The 17,704-nt window shown below is 49.3% G+C and overlaps 2 protein-coding genes across 5 annotated transcripts; one reads left to right on the forward strand and one right to left on the reverse strand.

Annotated features, from left to right (window-relative positions):
• Positions 1 to 3: 3 nt before the first annotated feature.
• On the reverse strand, positions 4 to 5,563 carry WDR53 (WD repeat domain 53). Of its 4 annotated transcripts, none has more exons than XM_059855077.1 (3): positions 5,435 to 5,563; positions 3,699 to 4,190; positions 4 to 1,253 (listed from the first exon to the last, which is right to left on the reverse strand). In XM_059855077.1, the coding sequence occupies exons 2-3, from the start codon at positions 4,173 to 4,175 to the stop codon at positions 666 to 668; spliced, it is 1,065 nt and encodes a 354-aa protein (XP_059711060.1). In that variant the 5' UTR covers positions 4,176 to 4,190; positions 5,435 to 5,563; the 3' UTR covers positions 4 to 665. The 4 variants fall into 4 exon arrangements, with proteins under 4 accessions (XP_059711060.1, XP_059711058.1, XP_059711059.1 ...); XM_059855075.1 differs by lacking the exon at positions 5,435 to 5,563 and adding an exon at positions 5,122 to 5,216; XM_059855076.1 differs by lacking the exon at positions 5,435 to 5,563 and adding an exon at positions 5,122 to 5,178 and having other exon boundaries at positions 3,699 to 4,400.
• Positions 5,312 to 10,336, forward strand: FBXO45 (F-box protein 45). The gene is made up of 3 exons (XM_059855078.1): positions 5,312 to 5,602; positions 5,842 to 6,198; positions 7,808 to 10,336. The coding sequence occupies exons 1-3, from the start codon at positions 5,327 to 5,329 to the stop codon at positions 7,991 to 7,993; spliced, it is 819 nt and encodes a 272-aa protein (XP_059711061.1). The 5' UTR covers positions 5,312 to 5,326; the 3' UTR covers positions 7,994 to 10,336.
• Positions 10,337 to 17,704: the final 7,368 nt, after the last annotated feature.

Raw genomic sequence — 17,704 nt, forward strand, 5'->3', positions numbered from 1 at the left:
GAGTGAGAGAGAAAGCATTTATTAAGACAAGTGTAATAGTTCTTTTTCCCTGGGATACACAACTAACTGGCAGCTGACCCAGCAAACAGGTGTAACAGTTCCCCTGCTCCTTCTGCTGCAGTGAAAAAATTCAGTTGGCAACCACAGGGAAACTCATTTGATTACTCGTTAATTGATGCATCTCTAGTCTATGCAGCTGCTGACAGAGTGTGATGAAAACCAGATTCCACTTTAAGCCACTGGGACACAACTTCATGGGAGAAGTCACACAGAGCACTGCAACAGCCCAAACCACATAGATCTGAGCCAGTGACAGCCCTGCTGCTGCTCAGCAGCCTCACTTTGCATTGTGGGTGTCTCCCAAGCACTAATTTTCTTCTCCAGCCTTAATTACGTCAGCTTAGCCATGAACTAATGTTACCCCTAAATACAGAGACCCGTTTCACTTAAATTCAAGCAGCAAGCTGCCAACCCTGCAAGAGAGTGGCTGTGAACATAACAGCCACAAAGAACCGGCACAAGGCCAGGGACATCCCCAGTGAACAGCAAATCTCTTTCCCTTCCCAGGAACCCAGAGAGCTTCACTGTCCAGTTCACTGTCAGTGGATGTAACTGGCTCTGAGAAGTGGTTTTATCCCCCAGACTTCTTTAAGCACCTGGGTGCCTTAAGGTTCTGGCAATGGATAGGCTGATACAGAGCTGCTCTGGTCAGCAACCAACACTCTCCTGGAGCCCTTGATCTCTGCACACGAGAGCCAGTTCACCTTCTCTCCGTGCTCAATGCTGAGCTTTGGCACAACTCCAGGGTGTTCATTTGAGGCCGCTTTGTTGAGCTTCCCATCCTTTCTGCTGCAAGCAGCTGCATGGGCCTTCCTCCTGTGCAGAGATTTTGCTGGACTTTTCTGCTGCTTCCCGACGTTGCTGCTGACATCCCAGAGCAAGACTTTCCCATCGTTTCCTCCAGACAACAACGAGTACCCCTCAGGCATAAAGAGCACCTGTGAGACTCCCAAGCTGTGAGCCTGGAACTCCAGCTCACGCTCAAACCTGGCCCCGGTGACTCGGAACAGTCGGACTTTACCGTCCTGAGCTCCACAGCCGAAGATGTTGCCGCAGGAGGCCACGGACAGGGAATGCGCGAGCGGCGGGTTGAAGAACTGCCCGGCTGACTGCAGGCTCTCTTCATCCATCTCACACTCCTGCAGGTTCGTGCTCCACATGGGACGAACTTTCTGCAGGTTCCACAGCATCACCTGGGAAAAAAAATCAATTGTTTGATTTAGTAGTAGTAAAATAAGCAAACACGCTTCTTGTCCTAGCAGAGCAAAGGCTGTGTGTGACTCCAAGGGGTGTAAGGCGTGTGGTTAAACTTGCCCTAATAAATGTAGCAAATCTTTCTGGCCTGCTTTCCAAAGCCCCACCACCACACTCTGCAGTCAATGACTCAGACCTTTAGTCCATGGAAGAGATGCAAACACTGCTCTAAAAGCTTTTGCATTCATCGCAGCAGTAGTAATCATGACATACTGCACATCAATTATTGAGAAGGAGGGACAGGGAAACCCTAGCAGTGAGTAGAGATCATTATCATTCTGGATTTCTGTCTCTGCTACTTGGCCTATAATAGTCACTTCCACAAACGTGTCTGAAAAATGGGACAGCAAAAGGCAAACAGCAGTTGAGGCTGTGGTTTTTAAACAGGCATATTTGTATTTCTTTTTATATCCAGTGAGTAGATCTGGTTTGTGCTATGGAGTAGGGCATGCTTTACCTACTGAGATGGAGCAGGTTGTGCTTTTAGACTTCCTTTTCCAATGCCACCCCACCTCCATGCCCCCAGTGAAGAATCCTGTGTCTCTTGTACAGCAGTTCAAGCACTACAGATTTATACTGAGCCAATTAAAAATAATGCTCTTAAGACTTTTGTAGGATCTGAATTGACACTGAGCATTCTCAAGGCCAACAGATCAAAAAGCACAAGTCAGTCTAATCCAGCACTGGTGTACTGTTTGTTTCATAAAGCTAAGCTTCAATTTGTTAATAAAAATATTCCTTCAGTAGTAATCACCAATAAGAAGTACAGGAGTCTTTAAATTTAGTTCACAAAAGAGCCTGGTTCTGCATTCCTGGAATCCAAATCACACTAAAACATCTGAAATATATTTCCTGTCACTTTCCTGTTTCAGTTACTGCTGTTGCTGCTGCACTAAAACTACTTCCACAACAACTGTGGTTTACTGTAAATCAAGAGGGGCTGGGTGATGCTTACAGAAAATACTCCTGCTTTCATAAGAGAGAGGACTACAATCTGATGAACCTATCAAGTGATGAAGAGTTTTCTGGAAACTAAGTATTTTCTGTCCTCATGGCATTTTCCCTGCTTCATCAAAACTCCTGAAAGAACTCCAGCAACCTGAATTTCAATTCTCATCAGCCATGACTTCCCTGAGGGTTTGACAAGCCCAGAACATGTTTTGTAGAGCTCATAACTTCTCCAAAGGCATGGTGCAGCACAGGGCTTCAGAGTTCTGCAGCTAAGCTCCCCTTTGGGAAATGATGTATCTTAAATGCAGCCTCAATGCAGAACGATGCTCTTTCACTGTACAAAAGCACACTAATGAAATCCAGCTTTGGGATACTGACTTTCACCTAAAAACCAACTTGCTGAGCTACAATAAATGAAACTAATACTGAAAAGTCACAAAAATTAATCATCTCACTTGTACTGAGTTGTACATAAACGTTTACAATTCTGATTAAAAGTTTCCAGCCACAAGCTTGTGTACCTGCATTTTAGGGACCAAAATTAAGCCAGCTGATGGACTGAGTGTTTACACCCCCCAAACAGGATATATCATCATGGCTTTAACACAGAAAAATACAGTTTATACTAAATATCAGCATGTATTTGCTCTAATGGGTGTGAGATGTACATTGGTTTCAAGAACACAGGGTGAAACTGCTCAAACCTGTCACACAAACTTCACCCTGACACCGCTGGAACCACAGAAACCTTCGAGAAGTGACAGTTTTCATATCGGGCCAAACCAGGAATGTGGTCAGACCTCAACCACTGGAAAGAAATTACTGAAAAAGAAGTATCTGTTCTGGGCTTAACTCCCAGCATGGCTCTTCTCAGAATGCAAAGGACAAAGTTTCCTCCTGATGAGAACAGAAAAGTTTAAAAGGCAAAGAACACTTCATGCTTCCAAGATGCTAACAGAACAAAGGATAAATTATACAAATCACTTGTCCTCACATTGATGCATTCCACCTGGAAAGATGCTGCTCTACCTGCCTCCCTCAAGCACTGTGCCTTTTCCTCACCATCCTTTGCATCTCATCTGCAGCCACAACTGATCCCTAGGGACAGCTGCTGGTTTTGCTCAGTCCAACGGAGAGCTAATGCAGCACAAGTGAGCTTTGCACTGTATTCTGATTTCCCCTCACCCCACTCACTTTTGAATTGTAAATGTCAATGAAGATAAAAACAGGGGCAGAAGCTGCTGAGTGGAACATAACAAACAGCCCCAACACTTAGGTTTTGGGCTAAAACTACTTCAGAATAGTGAGGGAGCGTTCCAGTGACTGCAGGCTGAACACCTTCGTGCTCGGTGAAAGTCTGTGGGCGCCTCTCTACACAGGTGGGTAATTACTGTTTCACTTCATTAACAACTGTGCACATGTATGCAAATCACCTGCATGTCCAGTCCACAGGAAACCAGGCTTTGAGGCCGCTGAGGTCGGAAGGCAACAGACGAGCAGATGTTGGAGTGTCTCAAGGACCGGCTGACTTTCTTGCTCTCCAAGTCCACAACCTTTATGGCCCCCGAGTCATCGGCCGCAGCCAGGAAGCTGTCGGTGTCGTTCACCGAGAGGCAGTTGATCTCCTCCTCGTTCACGTGGAAGCGCTGCAGGGGCTCCTGGAGGGAGCGCACATCCAGCACGCTGATGCTTTCTCCGTGGGACGTGTACAGCGTGCTGGGCCGGCGGGAGGAGAACACCACCGAGGTCACGTCCTCCGCCTGCGGGAGCCGCAGCTGAGCCACGGGCGAGCCTCCCCCATCCCAGAGCGCCAGCTCGCCCCGCTCCGCGCCGGAGGCCACCAGCCCTTCCGTGCTCACGGTCAGGCACAGGACAGAGGAGGAATGCCCACCGCTCCACTTAGCTGCCATGCTCCAGGGACACCTCTGAAACAAACAAAACCAAGCCCTGAGCTGAGGTGGTTGCTGGTCTCATTACAGCAGAAACTCATCAAGCAAGAAGATCATCCTGAAACTCCAGTGTCCAGTTAAAACGGGCACCTCGACAGGTCAGGACAGCTCAGTACCCAAGTGGAGCTTTCGCTCAAACAGCAGCGACACCAGACACAGCCGCGACGCTGACCGGTCTTTTCCAACCTAAATAATACAATGAGACCTTTTAAAAGAAACATTACTAACTTAAAACAGGTTGCAACATATTTAATTGGTCTTCGAGCACACCCATGGCTCTCACCAACCTTAACCCTCCCCGGTGTGACTGCCCGCAGCAGCGTGTGTCACAGCCCTGCTTAGGGGAGCACATCAGCAGAAAATTAAGTGGAGGGCGAAAAAGGGGAGCACAGGAGGGTTGGAGGGGCTGGGACGCTGCGGAGAAAAGGAGAGAAGCACACGGGGTTTGTGTGACAGCCCAGCAGCCGCTTCGCTGCCCTAAGGCCCGTGCATTTATTTAAGTACTGGGCAACAAACGGCTTGTTTCTAGTGGTTTTACCTTCTTTTTTTTTTTTTTTTTACAACCACGTTATGTTTTCCATGTGATTTTTGTTGACCCAGACCTTAAGAGCAGCCAGAGCCCATTCATTCCACCAGAGGAACTTCGGTCTTGGCGATCAAATAACTCTGCAGAGAAGGCCGAAACCTTCCCCGCAGCTCGCATCGGGGCAGATTCGCGGCCGCCGGTCCCCGGGAGCCCCAGGTGAGTCGTACCCCGCCAACCCCCGGGCCCTGCGGTAGCTCGGTCCGACCGCCCCCCGCCCCGGCAGGCCCGGCCCTGCGGCCGTCCCCCGGCCCGGCCCGCGGGGCGCGGCTCTGCCGGGGCCGTGGCGAGGGGCTCGGGAGGCGCGGGGCCCTCCGCTCTCACCTCAGCTCCCCTCAGCTCCGCCGCGCTCCCCGGGCTCCGCTCGGCTCGGCTCCGCCGCCGCCCCCGCCCCTCGCCGGCCCTCCGCGCCCGCCGCGCACGCGCGGGGCGGTGCCCGCGGCCGAGATGGCGGCGCCGCGCGCCCCCGCGCCGTGAGGCCTCGGGCGGCCCCGGCGACACCGGGCGGGCGAGGGGAGCGCGGGGGGCGATGGCGGCGGGGCCCGGCCCCGGGCCCGGCCCCGGGGCGGCCGCGGCGTCGTGGGGAGGGCCGGGCTGGCGGCTGCCGGGGCGGGTGCTGGAGCTGGTGTTCTCGTACCTGGAGCTGCGGGAGCTGCGGAGCTGCGCGCTGGTCTGCAAGCTGTGGCACCGCGTCCTGCACGGCGACGAGAACAGCGAGGTGTGGCGCAGCCTGGCCGCTCGCTGTCTGGCCGAGGAGGCCTTGCGCACCGACATCCTCTGCAACGTGCCCACCTACAAGGGCAAGGTGAGGCCGGGACCCCCGCCCCGCCGGGACACCCCCTCACCGCCTCCCCCGGCGCTTGCGGACACCCCCGCGGCCCTCCGGCCCACCCGCCATTGGAAACGAAGGGGGCGGGAGGCTGGGGAGCACGGCGGGGTTTTATCTCCTAGAACCACAATGGTTTGGGTTGGAAGGGACGCCTCCCACTAGAGCAGGCTGCTCCAAGCCCCGTCCATCTCCCCCACCCGCCTTGTCTCGCCCAGGTCCGTGCCTTCCACCACGCCTTCAGCACCAACGACTGCTCGAGGAACGTGTACATCAAGAAGAACGGCTTCACGCTGCACCGCAACCCCATCGCGCAGAGCACGGACGGGGCGCGCACCAAGATCGGCTTCAGCGAGGGCCGGCACGCCTGGGAGGTGTGGTGGGAGGGCCCGCTGGGCACCGTGGCCGTCATCGGCATCGCCACCAAGCGCGCCGCCATGCAGTGCCAGGGCTACGTGGCCCTGCTGGGCAGCGACGACCAGAGTTGGGGCTGGAACCTGGTGGACAATAACTTGCTGCATAACGGGGAGGTGAACGGCAGCTTCCCCCAGTGCAATAACGCGCCCAAATACCAGGTGAGGGAGTTTGGAGTGGGCTGGGGGATGCTGGCTGTCCCTCGCTGTCTCGGCTGGCTGCTGAATTGCTCCTAAGTGACTCTCAAAGGTCTCTTTGCCTTCCCTGCAGAAGGCAAATGATTCCACCTCGTGAGCCCTTTCCCCCCTTCATTTACCGCTTGTGCAGGCTACACCTGTCTGGTGTTCAGTGCACCTGACCCTGGGTTGTTCCCACACTTTAATCTCAAACTCTGAGTGTGAAACCTGTACTGTGGCTGTCTGCTTAGACATCCTGGTGCTTTTTGGAATAAAACCTGAAAAGACTGTTGTAGCTTTCTGAAGTAGTGACTTGCCCCACAGCAAGGTGAGTGTCTGAGGGCTTGTACCCCTTTGTTGTGTGGCAGGGTGAGCTGAAGTTAGTGCTTAGGTGAGAGTCTTCCTGCAAAAACCTGCAGCAGTGCTGATTGCTGCTGCTTTGCTCACTGGCCACCTTCAGTGGGTGACATCTCTTATCTGGAATCTGATGTTCAGATACCTTCAGGGTGTTTAAGAGCAGAGGCCACCCTACCTTTTTGTCCTTATAGAAGTGCTTGTCTTGTCATTCTGCCTGCTCACACAACTGCCTTTTCACTGCTGGATTTGCTCATGTTACAACTTAAACTGGATCATTGTTATTTCCGTCTGATATTCAGAGAATGGGTTAGAATGGACTTTAAAAATAATCCAATGTAAGCCCCAGTGCTGTGGCTGTGTTTCACTTGTGGGTGAAGATCTGTGTAGTGCCTTGCATCTGATATTCCTAAATTTTGTGTGAAAGTTCAAATCAGTGACCCTTTGGTGTATTTTGTGTTTATTAAGATCTGCGCAGTGGTCTGCTCATAGAAAACGTGCTTGCAGGAAACACACGTGTGTGTTAGTGCTGGCTAGAAGAAATTCCCAGTGCTGGGGCTGGCTGGAGAAGAGTCAGGAGTTTGTGTGGTGCCTGCTCTGATTGTGGCTGTTGTCTGGGACTTTTGTTGGTATCTGAAATAATGTGTGTAGATAAATGCAGGGAGCTCTGGGCCTGCCTGGGATCCAAGGCTCCTGCTGTGGTCGATGCTGGTTTCACTTGTGTGTGTGTGTATGTGTGTATATATACATATTTTTAGGGGTTTCATTTTGCATTTTGTACTGAAATTTCCTTTTGACTTGGTGAAGAAACACCTCTGTCAGTGACAGCACCTGCATATTAATCTATTCTGGGATTTTTTTGTAGGTGGAACTTGCCTTTCTCTAACCCATTGTCTTTAAAAATGCTCCTCACAGAGCAGTTGCTGCTCAGCAATAGCAGCAGCTGAACACAGAGTTCAGGTGACTTGGAGCCCATGGCAAAGATTCCAGAGCTCTGCAGTATTTCCAAAGCATACAGCACGTAGTGCCTGCTCTCAGTGCTCTCACAGGTTCATATCCTGCTTCAGTTCATGGTGAAATTGAGAAATTCCTGTCATAAGAGCAATCAGTCATGAGACACAGGACTGCCCTGCTTTAAAATTCTCTGCTGTGTTACACTTTGCATTATTTTTGTTTCCATCTGAACATGCTGACTCTGTCTGTGTGTTATTTTTACTCTCCCTCCTGTCTCTGTTTCCAGATAGGTGAAAGGATTCGAGTTATCCTGGACATGGAAGACAAAACATTAGCATTTGAGAGGGGCTATGAGTTCTTGGGAGTTGCCTTCAGAGGACTGCCAAAAGTTTGCCTGTATCCAGCAGTGTCTGCTGTGTATGGTAACACAGAAGTGACTTTGGTCTACCTGGGAAAGCCTCTGGATGGATGACGTGGATTGTTTCGTTGGGACGTCGAGATGTGGATGCTTGGGAGGAGAAATCTGCATGTTGGTTAGAGGGAAACGTGTATTAGAGGAAAAAAAGAACAAAAAAGTGTGGGTGTGTGTCCAAGAGCCGTCGAGGGAACCACGTGGAGTTTGGAAACGGAGGACCAGCCGTACTTCAGAAATTGTGTTACATTTCCTCTTTCTACCAGGCCAGAAAAATCCTCAGGGCTGCAGTTGGTTGAGTGGGAAGCTGACACATGCATGTCGCAACAGATTTTATTGCTAAAATGGCAGTGTGACCTCAAACATTTAAGAAAGGACTCGATACAAAAATGCTTGAGGAAATTACCCTGGGATTTGTAAGTGGCGTGTTTTGTGAGAGACTCCCATTTCCAAACTGCTTGTTCCTTCCTTCCCTCCTTCCTTCCTTCCCTCCTTGGGGCCAGCGTGGGGGCTGGAGCAGAGCTGGGGGTATTTACAGTTTTTAGTGTCCTCAGAGGCACGGTCTGTGCAACTGCCCTTCTCTGGTATAACCATACAACACGTGTGCAGCTATTTTTAAGTGTATTTTAAGGATTGTATATAAAGAAAATGTTGAAAAGAACAGTTAAAAGAAAGGGTTTGCTTTATTCTAACTGGGACAGAATTTCTTAAAGGGAAAAAAAAAAAAAATCACCCCCCTCCCTGGCACCAGAACACACAGCTGGGACAGGTGTAGAGCCTTCATGTCAGTGCAGTTCTGTTGTAATGTGTTTTGGGATGCTCTTGTGGAGTGCGGTGCTGCTTTGGGTTGTTTCCTGTGAAAGTTTCCATGGCTTCATTGACAGGTTTGTTCTCTGTAGGAAACAAAAATATTTTCCCCGCGAGTTTCCTTTCAGCAGAACTCGTGCTTCCCTCTGGGAAGGAAGGCTGAGCACAGCACTGAGCCTGCCTTCCTCTCCACGTCAGAAATGCCACCTTTTCAAAGCATTCTCTCACTTGCTGATCACTGTTGTGAGATGTCTCAACTTAATGTGGAAGGAGCATTGGGCTTCTGCAACCAGCCCTTACTTTCAGCTTCAGTGGCTTTATGAAGCTTTAAGGCTTGCCTGAACCTTTCTTAACTGAATGAAATCCCCCAGCACCCCAACATTCACCTGCCCAAGAGCAGTAAAACTCTCACCAGCCCTTTGATGGGGATTTTGGGTCACATTCAATGTTTCTGCTCTTCACTGATTTTTTCAAAGCCATGTCCAGACCCCCCAGGTGTGTCTGTGTGCTGGCCTGGGCAGGCTGGGAAGCTGCCAGGTTTAGTGAGGAGGGAATTCCTGGTGAAACCACTTTGCTGTGAGGCTGGAAGGTCTGTAGGGAGCCCTAGGAGGGCCCTTCAGCAGGGCAGGTAAGCTGTGAGACCCATGGCTGGCTCCTGACTCTGGCTTTGTGCTGGTTGGCATCTCCCAGAGCTGCCTGGGCTGTTTCAGAGCTGCTTTTCAGAGAGGGAAAGGAAATGTTTATACAACCTCTTTTTGCTTCTTTTGTTTTGTTTTGTTTTGGTTTTTGTTTTTTTTTTTGTTTTGTGCTGGAGAATGTGAGTTGCTTGGTACCAGACTCTGGCAATTCTCTGAGCATGGAAGAAAGAGGAATTCCTCTTGTGCTGTTGCTCATCCCCTTCCCTGTTCCTCAAGGAAGTGAGTGAGGCTTTGCCTTGGAGTGCTTTTGGCCAGGTAGATCACCAGGTTCTGCCCTGGAACTGTGTAAGTTGTTACAATTTAAAGGATTTAAAAGTATTTATTTGTTCTGTGTGTTCATTGCTGAAAGGCAAATCAAGGTCTGTTCCTCTTGCTGCACCAGACAGAATGTGCTGTGAGCAATGGAGGTGTTTGAGGTGGTGCTGAGAACAGCCAAATAAAGGATGTGAGACGGGCATCCAAGTACCCAACAAATCTGTTACAGGCATTGATTGTACTGGAGTGTAAAGTGTCTGCAGAGCAGAACCATGGGGCATAGAGTTGGGGATAAAGGAAACAAAACCCTGCCCAGTTTTGGAAGATAAATAGTCCCCAGGATGAATGTATCCTCAGTGCAGTCCTGAAAGATGCAACCTCTGCTGTTGTCTGTGATCCAGTTAGAGGCAAGGAAACCCTGACAATTCCGAGGAGTTTTAATCACAAATTCAGATTGATTCCCATTCTTCAGACTGCATCTTACCCTCTAAATAATTTCCCTCTAAATCAGAAATGCTGAAAGTTGAACATTCCTTAAGGGTGGGTTTGGGTGGACTCACTTATGTAAGATTATAACTTATTCCTGGAGACCAATGCTGGCTGTACAAAATATTAAAATAAACTCTGCTATCATTCAGAAGGATCTATCAGTGTGGATTGTTGGAATGGCATCTGCAGAATCCCACAGGTGGGAAGAAGGGAGCTGCAGCTTGGTGCCCCAAGAGGACAGAGGCATTGGGGCTGTGTGATCTGCTGTGTGACTGCTGGGAAAGACAGAGTCTGAGTGGTTAAGGAGGGCTTGGAAACTCAGGGATCTGATAGCTGTGATAGGAAATTGCCTCCTCTGAAACAGGGATGCTCACTCCTGACTCTGGGAAAGGCATTCCTGCCTGCTGAAAGCTTCTGGGTTGGAGTTGGGGTGGTGTGGTCACCACTGCTGCACTGAGGGGTTTCCTTCCCCCTCAGCTTCCTGCTCTTTCCTTTGCTTTCCCTGTGGAAGTTCAGTATTTCACAGAGCTTTTAGGAGGAAGTATTGTGGGTTTGAGCTCTGAGGCACTTTCCAAACTCTCTGCACCAAGAGTTTGCTTTTAAGCAGTAAATCCTGGCTGACACCTCCTGCAGGAGCAGAGGTTTGTGCTGGTTTACCAAGAAGGCAGAGTTGATTTTTCTAGCCTGAGGTACCTCAGAGTCAGCTGAGCAGTTGTTTGGGGTATTTTACCTAACCTGACAAGGGATTTAAGGGCTTTGGTCAGGGGGAACATCAATTGTTCACAGCCCCCATAACAGAAATCAGTCAGATTAACAGATCCTGGCTTTAGACTCTCCCAGGATTTTGGGATAGGTGAGCATTTTATCTGTCATTTTAATAAAATTCAGAATTCCTTGTGGTTTGAGTGTGCTGTGAAATGTGTTGGGAGCTGAACAGTCAGTCCTCTGTCCCTGCCATATCTGAGGAGGTGAGGAGCTCCATGTGGTCACTGGTTTGGGGACAGAGGCTGTTCTTGGCCTTGGTGGCACTTTGTGCTGGCCCTAAGCCGCTTGTGTGACACCTCAGGTGCTGCTGGCAAACTGATAAATCAAGGTGGGCTGGGAAACTCCCTCCTGGAAAATGCTTTTATCCCAGCTGAAAGGCTGCAGTGAGTGTACATTTTTGGGAGCCCTGTGTGCACCTTCCCTGGCAAAGGCCCCTGGGCCCTGTCCCTCCTGGCCACGTTTCAGGTGACAAACCCAGGCAGGAGCAGATGGCCCCGGTGCTGTGGCTGTGCTCTTCCCTGCCTGCCTCCAAATGTGACAGTGAGAAGTCCAACTTTTCTCCCTGCTTATCTCTGATCTACATTTCTAAACTCCCTGAGCACACTGGGTGTGTTTCCAGATGGCTGCCTCTATTTTTTTTCCCTCTTCCATTTTTGCTGGGTTGATGACAGCAGCAATGATTTAAAATAACCCTGGGCCTGATCATAGTCTGATCATGCAAAACTGGTCTTTCCAAAGTATTTAAGAGGTAAGCAGCCCTCAGTCATTCCTTAAGCTAGGTATTTCCATGTGAATATTTCAGTTTTTACATGCTATAAATAGTTCTTAGATGTGTAAGTGAATTTTTTTCACTTACTTGCAATGAAATCTGCAGACAGAAAGCAGCATTATTGAAATTGCACTAAGATCCTTTGTACACTTAAAAAGCAGGTTTTCAGGGGCTTGGCAGTGGCCACGCTTGACTCTGTAAGTGACAGTAGCCCACCTTGTGCTAAAGTGTGATTGAAAGAAAAAATGAATGAAGCAGTGAATGAACACAGAAAGCTTTTCCTGCTGGACTTGCTAATTCATCCCTTAAGCAGTTTTTTCCCTACTGCTGGAAGAGGCTTGTGACTACCAAAGGAACTCTCCCATCTGCCCACGAGAGGGCAAAGCTGTGGGAGCCTTGACTTGTGCTCAGACAAGTGTAGAGTACAATAAATGTTTAAATGTGGAACCTTCCCCCTTAACAATTACTTCCTGTTCTTTTCAAACACCAAACCAAACAAAAAACCCTCACCAGAAGTGGTTGATGGACATAGAATTTTTTAAAGTTCGCTCCTTCATTTGAACCCTGTGTCCTGAAATAGGCTGAGCAAATATTTGCATTTCAGAAAATTATTTTTAGTGACACCAAACTGAGCCAAAGCTCCAAGATCACCTTAAAGGACTGAAAGGGATTTGAGAGGCTCAAATAAAATGTCAGAGTTGCTGTTCACGATCCACTTTTTCCAAGACTTGCTTTTCTTCCCCTCAGGCATTTATGATGAAGAAATGGTGATATAAGCAAAAGAATATTTTTTAAAAATCCATTGCAATTGAAAAAAATAAATCAGAATATTTGAAAGGGGATATTGAAATTAAACTCACTGTATGTTACAAGTGTTGTTCATTCTTCTGCAGTTTTACTAAGTCAGGAATTGAAGGGATTTTCCCTTCATGCCTGCACTGGCAGGTGTGGTGTGAGCTACCTGCAGTGGTTTCATATCTGCTTGATTTATTTTGCCTTTTTTACTGTGGAGCTTCCCTTGCTTAGGAGAACTCAGCCATATCCCATCACTTTTAAATAGCAATCTAAGAGAGTAAACTCTGCCAGCTCCAATATGTGGCTTTATAAAGTGCTGGACAAACCTAGTAAGGAAATGGATGTTGGCCAAAATGCTTTTTTATTGGATTCAAATACTGCAGGGGTTAACATGTTTCATGGAATCCAGATTGGTTTGGTCTGGAAAGGACTCATCCAGCTCCAGCCCCTGCCATGGGCAGGGATACCTTCCACTAGACCAGGCTGTACAGCTTTTGCCAGTCCCAAATCACCTTCTGGGTTTCTTTGATGGCTTTCTGTTTGTTTTTCTGTGCTCAGGTGACAGAGGCCACTTTCCTCACACCAGGTCCCATCTGACATTGGGCACCTGACCCTTTCCACAGGGTCTTGTGCAAGAGCAGAGCTGGAGGGTGGGATCTTGCTTTGGAAGCAGCCAAAAGATTTTATCTCAGCTTCAGCATAAGGTTTGATCTATTCCTGGGTAAATAATCAACATGAGCAGTGTGGATCAGAGCTGGAACATCAGTGGGGCTCAGGAGAGGGTGCAGGATGAAAAGCAGGTGGTTTTTCATGCCCACCTCACCCCAGAGTGCTGTGCAGCTCTGGGGTGTGACTGAGCTGAGCTGAGCTGCTCTTCCTGGCAGGAGGGTGGAGAGCAGGAGGGAGCTGGGATATCGATCCCTGTGTCTGCCTGAGCCTCCCCCTGCTGTGCTCCTGTGCTGATTCAGCTCCCAGACAGAGCTGGAGCTGCTTTCAGTCTCTCCCAGGGATGGCTGCAGGGATGGCATTTCAGATACAGCAGTGATGTCACCTGTGTCACACTGCTGTCATGTATTTGAGTTTTAAAACCCCACAGAAATATCCTGGCAGTTTTCCTGTTTTCTTACCCAAGACCAAGGGAAATGTCCTAAGTGCAAGAATGAGCTCCAAACCCAAAACCAACAGACAGGCTTTGTCCCTCAGGGGACATGCTAGAAATGCAGGAATGCTGTGCCTCATGGCTGAAAACATGGGAAAAGAGGATTTTGTAAGGTGAATTTGCTTCCAGAAGACCTGCCTGCCACACCAGGCTGTGGCACAGGGATGTTGGCCCTTGTGGCCAGAGAGGAAGATGGGTGGGACATGCTGAGCTCTGCAAGGAGCTGAGAGAGTTTCACTTCCCTTTGGGTTTGTGACTGAATTACTCACTTCTCTTAAGCAGAACAGCAGCAGGGAGGGAGTGTGTGGGGCTGCAGATGGGGGTAATTTTTTTTTTTTTGGTCAAAATTTGCATTCCTGAATGATGTCACAGCAGTGACTTGTCCAAACCTTCTCCTTCTGGTGACTTACAGCCTCCAGCCTTGAGAGTTTTAGGCTGAAAACCATCAGAGAGGAGGTTTAGATTTGACATTAGGAAGAAATTCTTCCCCCTCTGGTTGCTCAGAGAAGCTGTGGCTGCCCCATCCCTGGAAATGTTCCAGGCCAGGTTGGATGGGGCTTGGAGCAACCTGGGCTAGTGGAAGGTGTCCCTGCCCATGGAAGGAGTGGAACAAGATGGCCTTTAATGTCCCTTCCCTCCCAAACCATTCCATGATTCTGTGATAAAAGACTTTGGTTAATGTGCTGGAGTAGCTGGCTCAGGGGGGTTTGTTGCTTTCAATGGTTTCTTTCATTGTACAGTACAACAAAGGTCAATTTATCCACACATTTGGCAATCCTATGGGAAAAGCTCGGGCAGCTCCTTCAGCTCTAACAGCAATCCAAGTCCAAACTAGATGAAAGCAACCTGGTTGTGGGGCTTTCCAGCCCCTGAGGAGATCTAGGAGGAATCCCAGGACGGTTTGGGTTGGAAGAGACACTAAAGCCTATCCAGTCCCACCCCCTGCCATGGGCAAGGACACCTTCCACTATCCCAGGCTGCTCCAAGCCCTGTCCAGCCTGGCCTTGGACCTTCCAGGGATCCAGGGGCAGCCACAGCTTCTCTTGGCAAAAGATGAGAGGTCTTTTCTGACTTTGGGCACTGGCTTCTCCTGCAGATGCTGTTCTCCAAAGCATCTGGACTGTCTTGGATCACAAGGGAGGGGATGCACTTGGCTTCCAGTGGCTCAGAAATACGAGGTTCTGCTGCTTCAGCATCCCACACATCCTGCTGCACGCTGTGCTCTGTCACTGTCCTATTTTCTGAAAAATCCCTTTGCCCAGGATTTCTCTCCTGGGAAGCTGAGAAGCCTCAGAGAAAAAGGGAAACTATTCTTATCTCATTTGCTTCTCCTGTGTTTTGCTGCCTTGGAATGTGGTCTGGAATTGTTTATCCAACATGTGAATTGTTTTTATTTAATGGCCAATCATGGCCAAGCTGTGTCAGACTCTGAAGAGAGAGTCACGGGTTTTCTTCAGTATCTTTTAGCCTTCTGTCTGTATCCTTTCTCTATTCTTTAGTATAGTTTAGTTTAGTATTCTTTAATATAATATAGAAAATAAAATCATAAATTAGCCTTCTAAGAACATGGAGTCAGACTCATCAATCCTTCCTTTCAGCCACGGGGGACCCCAGAAAATACCACAGCGCTCTGGAGACCAAGAGATCCAGAGGTTCTCCTGCTCTCCCAGGAGAAATTCACCTCAGCCTCGTGGTGGTGGATCCCAAGGAGCCCCCAGACCCCAGCCTGGGAACGGCAGGAGTGTGAGGGCTGCGAGCCGGGCCGCAGGGAGGGGCAGGGGGCAATGAGATCCCTGCTGCAGCTTTCCCTCTCCAGCCGCTTCCTCCTCGTTTCCAGCCCCAGCAGGAAGAGCTGTGACCACGGATGGAGCTGCCTGGGCTGGACCTGCCTGTGGGAAGGGAACTGGGCAGAGCCTCACCCCTGCATGGGGTCTGGGAAGGGGCTGTGGCCCAGCCACTGAGCCAGTGCTCCAGATTGCAAGGCAAGATGTATTCTATTTCTTTAATTACCATCTGTATGGCAGTTGTCTTGTGTCAGCTGGGCAGTTTGCCTTATCTCTCTCTCTCAGTGATCACAATCACTCCTCCCTTGGGAGGGACACCTGCTGATAACAGGCTATGGAATGTCCCTGCATGGCTGATAAGAACTCCAGCATCCCATTGGGAGATGTGAGCCCAGAGGGAGGAGCCAAGCATTCCCACCCGGATATAATCTGGAGATTGTGGAACACCAGCATGGCTTCCCCACTGGATTTCCCAGAGGAGCAGCAGCTGCCTCTCCCACTGGATCTTCAGAGGAAGACTGCACCCTTCTACAGGATCCCTGCTCCAGCAGAACCACCCCTGACACTCCAGGAGGGCTGCAGCCACGATTCCAATTGGACTGCTGCCTCCCAGAGGAGGATGCTTGGGCTCCAGGGGCTCCCAGACACACAAGTCACTGCAAAAGCAGAGCCTGGAGCTTTACTGACAGATGCAAGAGCTGCCACGTGCCTTTCCTTGGACCCAGGTAAAGCAGCAGGGAGGTGGTTTGGGCACAGCTTGGGGGAAAAGACGGTTTTGAGGCTGATTATAAATCCTTGGGTTTTGTCCCTTGGTTTGCCCTGCAGGAACTGCCCCAGGGGAGCTCTCTGAGCCCACACTCCTGGTCAGCAATGCACCCTCCTGGGATGGGACACATCCCTGGCTACCCCTGGGGTTAAATTCCTTCTGGGAAATTCAGCCAGATGAAACTCCAGCGCCCGAGTTTAAACTTCAGGCATCCAGCTCTCCATTTCAGCTTCTCCCTTTTGCCCATGGAACAAATTCTGTTTTCTCTTTTGTGTTCATGTTTCCTCCTAAATTAAAAGCAACTACTGCTGCTGGCAGCTCCTGAGATACAGGAGACCTCAGGCTTGGTTTACCCTGAGCAGGTGATTAAATAAAACAAATTAAATTAAGGATGCTTTGCACCATCATCCCTTGCAGAACCATTTTTAAAATTCTTGCCAGTTCTCCCTCCCACTGGGATTCACGGAAGCCCATGGAGAAATATTTCTGTTTCCCTTTTCCCCCACCCAACAGGTCCTGCTCCTGTGTGAACCATGAGTGACCCTTCTGGTGCTTCCATTTGGGAATAGATCACATTTCCTGCAGGAAAACACATGTTCATGTGATGGGGTTGCTGTTTCCTGTTGCAGTTTCCCTTTTCCCAAGGGTTCTGTGCTGGGTGCATTCCAGGAGAGACTGGGAGCTTGCCCTCTTGTCACAGCTTTGCTCTTGGGCTGTGTTTGACAACTTGAAGGCTGTTAAGGGAAAAAGATTGTTTGGAGGAGGAGGAGGTGGGAGGAACAGAAGAAGCTCACTGGGTGTAAAACCATAAGGGGATTCCCAGTCCTCTCCTACAGCTGCAGGAATTGCAGCTGCAGGTCTGGACATGGCTCCAGGCAGCTGAATCTCCTTCAGTTTAACCCACCCGTGCCTTTGAGCTACACTGGAGCTTCCTGAAGGGCTGATCACAGGAGCAGCTCAACCCCTGTCCCTTCCCTGTGCTGGTATTGAAAAATAAATTACCCCCTGTGAAAAAAGCATATTTTATGATAGGCTTTTTGCAAATATTAAAATTAATATAATAAGTGTTATGTTAGAAAGTTATGCTGTATTAATTTTCTTAAGTGGTGTGTTAAATATCGTTTTAGGTTATAACATAATGTTAAAATAGAAACTATGCTATGTAGGATACTTTTTTTAAAAGAGAGGAATGAGGTACTCCCACTGAGACAGCAGCCACAGGACACCTAAATCTTTCAGAGAAAAAGAATTTATTGCTCCCTTATCAGAAGAAACAAACTTCTTCCTATCTCGCTCAGGCCTGAAGATGCCGTCAGGATTCAGAGGAAGAAGCTGACACTGACCAGACAGAATCCTGTGTTTGAATGGAATTTATGCATCATGTATGAGGTGTATGAATATGCAACAGGCTGTTGCTTTTAAGGGTTAATCCTCTGTTAATGTGTGTCCTTTTTCAGGCTTATTTTGCCCAGAAAGAGATACCC

This window comes from Haemorhous mexicanus, chromosome 10 (genome assembly GCF_027477595.1).
Source record: "Haemorhous mexicanus isolate bHaeMex1 chromosome 10, bHaeMex1.pri, whole genome shotgun sequence".
NCBI classification, from domain to species: domain Eukaryota; kingdom Metazoa; phylum Chordata; class Aves; order Passeriformes; family Fringillidae; genus Haemorhous; species Haemorhous mexicanus.